The following is an 11,249-nucleotide window of genomic DNA, read 5'->3' as shown; positions in this document are numbered from 1 at the left end:
ATTTATCGAATTCTCGCAATTCAATGAATTCAAGGAATTCACGGGATGAACAGAATTCATGAAATTCAAGGAATTCATAGAATCCAAAGAAATACACAGAATTCAAGAATTTCACGTAATTCAATGAATTCAAGAAATTTATGGAATATCAAGGAATTAACGAAATACGCATATCTCCGCGAATTCCATGCATCCCGTAAATTCTCGTATTTAATTAAATTCCATTAATTCTTTAAAGTTAATAAATTCCTTGGATTTCGTGAATTCCAAGAATTCCTTAAATTTGATGAATTTCTTGAATGCCGCGAATTCCAGGAATTTCGTGAAGTCCATAAATTCAGCGAATTTAGTATTTTAGATGAATTCCTTGAATTGCATTCATTCCGTGAATTCCGTAAATTCCGTGATTTCCGCAAATTTCGTGAATTCAATTAAATGCGTGATTTCCGTGAATTCCATGAATTTCTTGAATTTCGCGAATTTGTTGAATTCCCGAACAAATGTCCTGAGCAATGATTTACATTTTTTTTTAATTTTACACTTTAATAGGTTTTGTAAAATTAAAATACATGTGAAGTACCATACCAAAGCCAGCATTTGGAAACTAAAACATTATGTATTGTACGGTTATCTTACGTTTCGGAAATTAGCTTCCAATACATGTAATGGAAATTTCGAACAGAAATTTTTTAAAGAGGCTAGGGAACTTTGTCAATTTTCCTTCGGAGCATCCTGCACGATACCCGGAATTTTTAAATAATATTTAGAGGTGGCGTGAAAATGATTAATTTCTTGTCGAGTTTAATATAGAAAAATGTCGATTTTTATTGATGCCTAAATCTAACATCAATTATTTTAAGAATCTGATAAGATTTTAGAAACGCCTCAATCAGTAATGAAAAAAGTGCTTTAACAAAAAAATTATAGCAACAAAATTATTACGAGGATTATTTTTTAAGTCTTAAAACGTAGCTGCTTTTGCTTAAGGCCATGCTTTTCATGAGCTTGTTTCAGGACATGAATATGATTTGTTATCGCTTAAAACCAAAACAGTTTATCTCGAAATATCTATTCCAATCTTTAAGACAGTACATATTAATATTTTATTCAATTTTCGGAATTATTATTAATAAAATGTTTACATAAATTCATTTAGTTTTCAATTAATATTATTTAAAAAATTAACATTAGCGTCTGTAAGAGTTGTTTAAATAATAAAAGATTGTTATCCAATAACAATAATTACTTAATGTTTTTAAACATTTATTTTTTATTGATAATAGTTTTAAAAAATGATTATTTTAAATTATTTAAACATTTAAAATTATGCAGCGTTAATAATTTTGTAACTGTTACATTGTTTTTACTGATAACTTATAAATTTATAAAGAATCTAATAAATACGAAAATTTGTCCTTTGAATTAAAAATTTATGTTTTCTGGTAGTCAAAGTATGTTTTTTGGTTGAAAATTAACTTTTTTGTTGAAAATTCTACTGTTTTATAAAAAATTCATCTTCTTGACTTGAAAATTACACTATTTGGTTATAAACTCAATAATGGTGTTAGAAATTTGTTTCTTATGTTTAAAATTTTAACTATTTGATTCTTAGTCGCATAGATTGACCAATAATCAATTTTTGTTCGAAAATTCAAATATTTGTTGAAAATGAAACATATTGCGACATGAGATGTTACGAATTTGAACCTTTTCATGTTAAATTGAATATATGGCATCAACATTGTTGTTATTCAAAATCATTTATTCTACTATTTTCCTCTTTTGAAAGAATTTTTCAGCTCTGAAGTCTGACATTTCAATATTCTATATTATTTTTAATTTAGTACCGTAGCTTAGCAACGAAAAATGAACGTAAAATCCGTAAAATAGGGGAAAATTAAAAAATAATTGAATTAGTGTGAATGATTATTTTTAGATACTAGTACACTACAGAAAAATATGAGTAGTTTCGACCATTTAATGCTCCAATTAGGTTAGAGCATGTTCGATAACGAACAAAAACTGCCCAATCAGAGATTTTAAGTGTCACAAATCGTAATTTTAATTTTTGATGCAGTCCATTAGCAAGGTTAAAAATATCCACTGATTTTGAAAAATGTAAAAAAAAGTTGACTTTTTTCTGCATTAAGAAATATCAGCGTGGCGAACAATCATTAAAAAACTTTGATTAATATATTGGTAGATTATAATGATATTCTTATATCTATATCGCACTGTGTCTCTTTTTTAACAGCATGGTAAATTTATTCTTAGCCTTACTTCATCAACAGAAAAAAAGAGATAAATCATTTAAATTCCAGAAACCTTCAATTTATAAATCTTACGATTGAACAAGCAGATACATTACAAGACTTCGACCTTGTTAGGACAGATTTACGAACTGTTTAACAAGATGAACATGATGATTATAAATAAAATAAAGTTACCATCCACATAATGCGTGTTTTGAAAATACTCTATTTTTACAATGTTATCTTGAATAATGACAAACTCTCTGGTATATATATTGGTGAACATTCCTTCAGAAATCGATTCACAAATTAAGAGTTTTCCGAAACTTTAGGAGCAGTTTCATTTATTTACAAAAATGAGGGTCACCATTACTCTGCTCATTAGCTTTGCGATTATTCTCAATTCTGTTGGTGAGTATACAGCTTATCGCATTATTATAATTATTAATTATTTTAATAGCGACTTACGTGACTTCATCATTCTTTTTTTTTCAGAATTCAGTTTGCAGAATCTTCCGGCTCTTCAAGATCCTAAAAATCCTCAGAACCGTCATAACTTTTTAATGCGTGGACAAAATCCTCAAGTGCGCCCACAAAATATTCAAACTCAAGAGCATATTCAAGTTGAGCCAACTTATCAACCTCAACCAACTGTTCGTCAACCCATGCCAGAATATTTGCGACCGCAACCAATATTACCTGTCCATCGAGTAAACCGTCAAATGGATTTAGCTGGAATGATGGCTGCTAATCAACAATAGGTTTATCATCATCATCATCATCGTCATTCTCGTTATCATCATCAAGATCTGAATCTCTAATGTAAGCAAATCAGATTTCTCAAACATAGTTTCAAATTTTCAGTATAGGTTCTTAAGAATTTAGGCTTTTTTATTTGGCCGCATCTAGTCATCCCGAAAAATAGGCAGAGCTGGAAGAGGGGGTGGATTAGTCGCGAAATCTCGAGACGACTAGCCAAACTTATGAAAAATATTTGACTACGTATTCTAAATTTTGGGACGATAAGCTTTTCAAAAAATTAGGAGAATGGAATTGTTTCTCAATGATATTAATTTTCGAAGTCAGGTGTCTTCTTCTTTCATGTCTGGAGATAAACGTATCTTTGACACAATGTTTTCATTTTATTAAAAACAACTTCGTATAAAGACAATCTTTTCATATTGAGGACACATTTTTATTCGAAAAAAAAACATTTCTTTGATTTAAGAGAAATTTCTTCGAATAAATGAAAGTTTTTTTTTATTGAGAGAAAATTAATATCTTTCTTTGTTCTAAATTTTTATTTTTCTGTTTTAAGCCAGAGCGAAAACAAAATCCTTTTTTAACAATACTTTTCTTTTGCAGAAAAGCAGATCATCATTTTCTGGAAACAGATATTCTTCGAAATTTGACAAATTTCAAACCATCGGATGAGGTTTCCATTTAATAGTACAAATATCTCATAATGTCATTAATTCCTGAATGTGAATATTTTATGTTTATTAATTTAGACTATAAATTATGTAATTATAATAAATTGTACATAGTGTGTTATGCATTAAGTTGTAAATTTCAACGTGTTGGTCCAATAAAATTTCTACGATCAAATAATTTTTGAATTCTTTTATTTTCAATATTTTCAAAAGCAAGAGATGGGAATTATTTCTTCTACTTTCTGACGTTGAATGTCGTATTTTTTTGGTATAAATAAGAGATCGTTATTTTTTTAATGAAGGAAACACGATTTTTTAATATTGCTATTAACTTCCAGGCAAAAGATTTGTGCTGAAAAATTTGAAGATGAGAAATAAGTTTTCTTTTCCTATTTCATAACCACTTACAATAATAATAATAATAATAATAAAGCCAAGAAAATTTGAAAAATAATCTAAAATTTTTAACCACAATTTATGCACAAATTTCATGAGATAGCCATAATAAGAAGGTTTAAAAATTACTCAATGATGAAGAGAATAAAAATTATACGAATTTCCTAATCTTCATTAAATAATGTATCTCATCATCTCATAAAAAAATATAATTATACCAACATCCCGGATTGTATAGTGACCTAGGCCTTAGTTACCGAATGAAGTCTTAGTTATACAACTGAGTATGTCGAGATCGAGAAGAAAAATCTTCATGCCATAAATTATTTGCATGAGATGATCATTAACTAAAAGCGTGCACGATAATTCTATTTAAGGAACTTTCATTAAAAGCAAAGCTCTGGAGTTAATATTTCATTAAAGGATGTTACAGTTAAGCAAATAAGTAATAGGCATAACTTGAAAACAGTAGTAATTAAAAAAAATACCTGTTAAAAAATGCAACAATAAATCAAGCAGTAAATATGTTTGTTCTTAGAGCCGTAAAATTATAACATATTCAGGATCACTTAGAAAAAGGTTTGTTGTGAATTAAAAAAGCCTTATCTTTCAGATAATGTTTTATTTTAATTAAAAATAATTTTCAAATGAAGAAAATCATTTGATCTTCATGACAAATTTTCTTTAGAACACAAAACCATCTTTTTTGTAATTAAATCAAATTTCTCCGAATAAATGAAAGTTTTCTTTTACGAAGAGATAATGAATATTTTACTGCTTCAATTTTTAACTAATTTGTTTTAAGCCAGAACAAAAACAAAACCATTTTTTCAAAATGATTTTTCGTAAAAGTTAAGCAGATCTGAGTAAATTAAAAGGCTTCATCAGATTTTCCCGATCATCACTTAGATTTTTTTTCTCTTGTGTCAAAAGAATATCTTTGGACACAAATGGAATTTCCTCTAAAATTAAATATTAAGCGGATTTTCATTTGTTCTAAAAAGAACCTTTAAACAGAAAACATTATTCGTCTGCGGCACACTCCATCTAATCTCTCAGCTTAATAATTTTGTTTGTGTCAGAAAAATATTTATGTGGTTTAAAAGAAACGACGCAATAGGGCGATTGGTTATTCTTAAATTTTTTTAACTGCTTTATTTGTATTAAGTCATGAAAGAATCTTGCGGATGGTTTCGAAATATTTGCTTGCTTAGATCTCCCATGTTTACAGAATTTTGTTAAATTAATTCTTATCCAAGTATCTTCTCAACCTGTTTATCATCTGTTTCAAGGCCTTCTCGCTTTTCTGCAGCAACACTATATCATGCGCACACCTAACCCCTCCTACCCTAACTTCTCATGCCACTCCGGCCTCTAGTTTACTTTTAATGTGCGTGATTAAAATCGTAAAAAATCATAGGTTAAGTGTAAAACCCTTGCTTCAACCCTACATCCATGCAGAATTTTCTTCCTTCCCACTCATAAATAAGGAGGGGAGATTTTAAAGAAGTAGGTGAATTTGGCCAGGGGAGACGAAAACTGCAGAAAAACACCTCCCGAGTTCAGCTTATTTTTCAATAGTGGATTTCGAAGGAAGCCATTGGCCCACTACCTATCGAATAAACAGATCCTCTGCATCAAACGTCCCGTTTCACATCAGTTGAAACGCAGCGAATACGTAACTTGATCACATGTCGCAGGTGGTCACCCATCCGAGTGCTGTCCAAGCTGTAAATTAATTATCATCCAGGCTCATTCCGGGGCGAGATTCACATCGTAGTTAAAGTCGTCATGTCAAGTGGGGGGGGGGGGGGGGGGGGGGGGGGGGCAATATTTATAGAGTTACACTCAGAAAAATGTTTGCTTAAATAAAATTACCAAAATATTTTTCGTTTAAATAAAAAAGTTTCTTTAATTTTAAGAAATGGAAAATATTTACCTAACGGTTTGGAATAAATAATTTTTGTAGCACATTTTTTTTCAACAAATGTTAGTTAATGTTAAATAAAGCATTTCTTTAGAATCTGTACCTGCGGTAATAAAACTGAAATCTAAATTGCTTGATGTTGCAGTGTTCTCAAGATCTTGTATACCACTCTGTAAAAAGCCTCTACCTCGTCGGCCTGGGGTGAAATTTTGACAGAAGGATGGTGATTGCTAAAAAAAGTGCGGTGGGTCAGCGAGAAACGATTGATTCTTACTGATAAATCTCTCCCTCATATGTATGCTTGCGCCAGATAAAACCTGCATTTCGTCAATAATATGCTGCTTGATTGTCAGTAGCTTTAACGTGTTCAGTGTGTTATTTAGATTATCATTTGTTGGGTGAATTTTCTAAACCTTTTCGTGAACGGTCTCCCAGATGTTATGTAGTCAATCACTCACTAAACACGGGACTCATTCTGTCATACCCATCCAATCTTCTTGCTAAATTAATGCAAGCGTCTTTTGGTCTTTTGATCCTTCGTCAGTTTTAGCTTTTGATTTGAATCAGCCAAAGATCTCGCAGCATTTTGAACTGAGCAATTGATGGTCCAGAGGATGGACCCCTCCGAGATATTCTTACAAAAGGAGCCATCCATTTCAACCAGAACTTGTTGTTTAGGAGGAACCTGCATGTCAAGGTTCCTCCTTGTCCTGAAATCGCTATCATCTCTCAGAAAGTGCTTGTTATCTGCGGTTGCTCATAATGTAACTTTCTCATATTTGTTTGCAGCTTGTTCCAGCAGCGGCTCAGAAGGCGCCCCGTGGACATGTTCATTTTTCAAGAATGCTTCGTTGATTAATTTCTGAATCACTGGTGCAAAACGTCATGAAGCTCTAGGTGCTTCTGGCACCAAAGAGTATACACAAGCAACATTAGGTAACCTGTAGGTAGCAGGAATAGTGCATCGTAGCAGTCTAGCGAGTCATTCTTGAGTTGATTCCTCCACTTAATGTGGGAGGTTCGTTGGTTTGTCGGCGTTCGTCTATGTAAATTATTTTCAGCACTTTAAACTCTAGGGTGATCGGTACTATTTACCGACCAATTGTCGAGTGCTCTGCGCATTTGATCGTTTCGAACTGCACCTACAACTTTTTATTTGTTTGATGGTGTCTTCTTGTTACTCCGAGCAGCTAGGGAAATAGTTCGTCCGTGTTTAAAGATCCCCGCATTGAAGGATAAGACTGCATAATCTAATGGTTATCAGAAGTTATAATAGTCAGAAACATCTAGTTTAACAAACATTGTCCTCAACATAATTCCAGGTTGAAATCTGTTATTTAAACAAGGTTATGCTATTATGCTATTAAATCTAAGTTGAGTCCCAATTAAAATCAGATATTTCTAAAGCCCGTCCAGCAAAGTTAGGTAAGGGCAGAGTAGAAGTGCAGAGGATGAGTGGGGAATTTGCAAATCCTCAAAGTGAAGTTGGTTATCATAAGCACTTATCCAAGGTATTTTATGGTTTTGTGAAGAGAAATGAGAAAGAGACTCTTACTGGTGCCTGCACCCAAGTCGCTGAAGGATACATACCTTGAAACTGACAAGCCCAATTGTTTTTATCCTATTTTAATTCGCTACATTCAAATCTCTCTATTTTTCTCAATATTAAATAGCAAATCCTTGGTTAGCGATCATAGCCATTACTAAGATTTTTTCCATCAGTATTTTTCTTGGAAGAAAAATTTTTTATTTACGTGAAATCATACATGATACTTTTATTGACAACATCTTTGACACTCATATTATTATTTATGCTTTGTTTTCTTTATCGTAAGAAGATGAATTGTTGACTTTTTTTAAACTGATTCTTCTTTATTTCAACCATAAGCGTTTATGTTTAAACCATGGAGATAAATCTTAGTTTGAAAAGAAATAATTCGTTTCTGTTGCAATTTCATCAACAATCACATTCTTGTAATATTTACCTAATGCCTTCAAATTGGCAATTCACGACTTTTTCCAGCATTTGCTTGATTCTTCTTTGACTTGGCTAGATTCATACTCTTCTAAGGTATACTCATAATTTTTTATTTTTACTTATAGTTACAGCAAAGTATTCTTAAGACAAGACCTTTCTCCTATGTTTTTCTCTCATGGAAAAAAATATATGCATTTGTAACCATAAAACATAATTTTTCCCTATACATTTACATATTAAAACCTCTGGTATTAATCTTCTTTCCGCGTCCTTAACATTTTTAAATATGTATTTTACTTAATTTATTTTACAATTTTTACTGAAAGCCAGTATCGAACAAACAATTGTTCAATTGAGAAATATATTATCTGATCCTCGTTCAGTAGTATCAATTGAGCAAGCTCTTCCGAAAAACCGAACACATACTAAATAATTATACATTATTATATATAATACGCTTTATGTTCATGAATCATTTTCTCTCCTTATATATTAATATATCTCTTTCTTTCTCTTAATTTTCTAGATGGTTTTAAATTATAATCGAAAAGTCTAGACACGTTGCAAGTATAACGGTTTGGAATATAAAAATTTAATGCGCCACTAAACTTTTAAATGACCTTGAAGTTGTTTAAGTGAGATTCAAACAAATGCTTTGAAAAAATATGGTTTTAAATTAAATCAGTCCTAATTATCCGGACAGAAAGCCATAATCCAGTCTTGATTTATATGAAATGTATTACGCAGAAGCTTTAGTGCATGATTTTAAAAAAATTCCGAAAGTATTTTATAATATTTATTTACGAACAAAAATTGATCATGTAACTCTTAAAGCTGCAATTACCTCCAAACTCTTAGGACTTAGTATATTGAAAAATATTTATCTAATTTGATTAATAAATATTTGTATTTAGCTGTTTTAAGGTAAAATGCAATGCTAACTTAGAAATTTAAATTTGTGAAATTCAAACGATTATAGGCTTTCTATTTCAAAACATATAGTTTTTATTTGTTTGGCTCTGAATATTTGACTCATACATTATCATTTTATATAAACAATCAAATATTCCTAAATTTTCAAGACTTTTATTATTTGTTATTAAATTTGTGATATTCCTGATCGAAAGATTAATTCACTGTCATTTCCCGGTTTTTACGAAAAATTCCTGCTTTCCCGGTCAAGCGTCCATCCGGATTTTGTAAGAAATATATAAAAACATAAATAAGAAACAAATTTTTGTTTTTCTTCAATTTCACGTATTTATTACAAACCATTTTTTCACCAATTCAAACTAATCATTCTTTTATTATACAAATTATGTTATGTTTCAAATTGAATTATAATCATACGAAAAAATGTTAAAAGTGTAAAAATCATTAGCATTTACTCAAATATTATGCAAGCTACATGGATTTCAAAAATGGACACCCACTTATAATAAAATTTAATCATTCATTTTTAACTGCATTACTTTGAAAATGTGTAATCAACTTTTTTTATATTTTTTTATTATTACAGATGTCATTTAACAATTTATTTTACATTAAGTTTACGTTTCAGAGTTGCATTATTTGTGATTGTTGTATCATATTGTTAAATTTGTTGTTGTTGTGAATTTTTATATCAGGTTAGTAAGGTTATATAGACGCCCTTCGTATTGTTTCTACAAAAATAATTGCATTCGCTATTATTGTATTTACGTTGTCGGATTCGCTAACGGAAACTTAAAAAACATACATCGTTTATTTTTCATTGTCCTGCTGTTGCTACCATTAACACTACAGTAATTTGACACTTTTATCAAAAACCGTTATGAGGAAACATGCATACGACACATTTTAAACTGTCAGAGAAGAGTGATGGTAGAAAGTAAACTTCCGGTAGAAATACAAGAGCTTCGTCTCCGAAGCGTGAGAGTGCGCTAGTGTCCAGTTTATACGGTCATCTTCAACACTCTTTAACACCTTGCCTAAATTCATGTTTAGAAACATTGTGCAAAAACATTTTGCGTTTTAGGCAGAGATCCCAATTATAGTTTTTACAAAAATGTTCCAAATATTCTACAAGAATGTGATTGCTTCTTTACAAAAATCCTAACCCTTGAGAGTGAAACGCCGTGGATTTAGATGCTCAATTTTGAAAATATTTCAAAAGATTTTCATAAGCTCGTTCAGAAAATTACTACCTTGATCTTCATGTATACCCCGGGTGCAGCCGAAAAGACAGATTAAATTTTTTGCAAACGCTAGAGCGAAAGTCATTTTGAGAATATTGTGAAGCGGAATTTCATCTGAGCGAAAGCAGCTGGCGCGTTTTTCCGGAAACCGATTAGTTTCTTTGACAACTGTCGCAAGGATGAACGTATTTATCTCAATATTTGACCAGGTCAATCTCTATATACCATTTCTTTTTCTAGAAAAATGATAGTCTTAGATATGTTTTAGATATAGGATATTGTTTTACCGCATCAAATTTCTTGGGACCCAGTTTCAAACCATCACGGCTGATAACGTGGCCCAAGTAGCATACTTTTCTCTCTCAAGAAACTGCATTTTTCAGGCTGCAGTAGCAGGCCTGCAATTTCTAACCTTTGAACACATTTTTGAGTTTCATTCAATCTTTCTGTAGAACATTCGCATAAATGAGGATATGGTCTATATACACGAATAATTCGATGCCTTTTAAACCTGCAAGGATTTTTTCCATCAGCCATTGATACCTTTTTTGAGCATTTTTAAGGCTAATGGGATGTGGTGCGATTGATAATGTACGTGAGGCAAACAACAGATGGATGCAGCCTTTGAATTCGGGTGCATTGGAATTTAATGAAATCCCGATGCAAGGTCTAAAGTGGAAATGTACTGAGCTGCATCCAATTGATCCAGAATGTTGATGATGTTCGGCAAAGAATAATCGTCGCTATTTCCTCCTTTTGGCACAACTCCTTCAGGTGATTTACATGGAGAATAAAAATCCTGTACTACTTTGGTCTCTAATAATTCTTTTGTTTTATCGCTTGCAAAATTTTTAAGTTCATGAGCTAGCCGCTATTGTTTTTCATTTACGGGGTCATCATTATCGCTAGATATTTCATGTGATAATCGATCCGTATGTCCTAATATATCGTATGATAAATGAAAACGGAAGATATTTTTAAAAATTGTCTTATGTATACTTTCTCTTTGTGGTTCGTTAAATCGTCAAGTTTTCACCATTTTTCTGAAACAGCTACTGGTCGTGCCGCAACCTCATATTTTTCTTC

General features: G+C 31.3%; 1 protein-coding gene across 1 annotated transcript; it reads left to right on the top strand.

The window, feature by feature from the left end:
* Nucleotides 1–2,608: 2,608 nt before the first annotated feature.
* LOC117173884 lies at nt 2,609–3,013 on the top strand. Its single transcript, XM_033362530.1, has 2 exons — nt 2,609–2,663; nt 2,748–3,013. The coding sequence occupies exons 1-2, from the start codon at nt 2,609–2,611 to the stop codon at nt 3,011–3,013; spliced, it is 321 nt and encodes a 106-aa protein (XP_033218421.1).
* Nucleotides 3,014–11,249: the final 8,236 nt, after the last annotated feature.

The sequence above is a fragment of the Belonocnema kinseyi genome, chromosome 5 (assembly GCF_010883055.1).
Source record: "Belonocnema kinseyi isolate 2016_QV_RU_SX_M_011 chromosome 5, B_treatae_v1, whole genome shotgun sequence".
NCBI lineage: Eukaryota > Metazoa > Arthropoda > Insecta > Hymenoptera > Cynipidae > Belonocnema > Belonocnema kinseyi.
Note: the sequence above shows the minus strand (reverse complement) of the source record. Positions and strands in the feature narration are given on the sequence as shown.

What these genes read in the sequence shown, in the direction of transcription:
- LOC117173884 (XM_033362530.1), top strand. Translation starts at nt 2,609, where the DNA reads ATGAGGGTCACCATTACTCTGCTCATTAGCTTTGCGATTATTCTCAAT. An exon ending in GATTATTCTCAATTCTGTTG is followed by an intron (nt 2,664 to 2,747) that starts GTGAGTATACAG and finishes TTTTTTTTTCAG; the next exon opens with AATTCAGTTTGCAGAATCTT.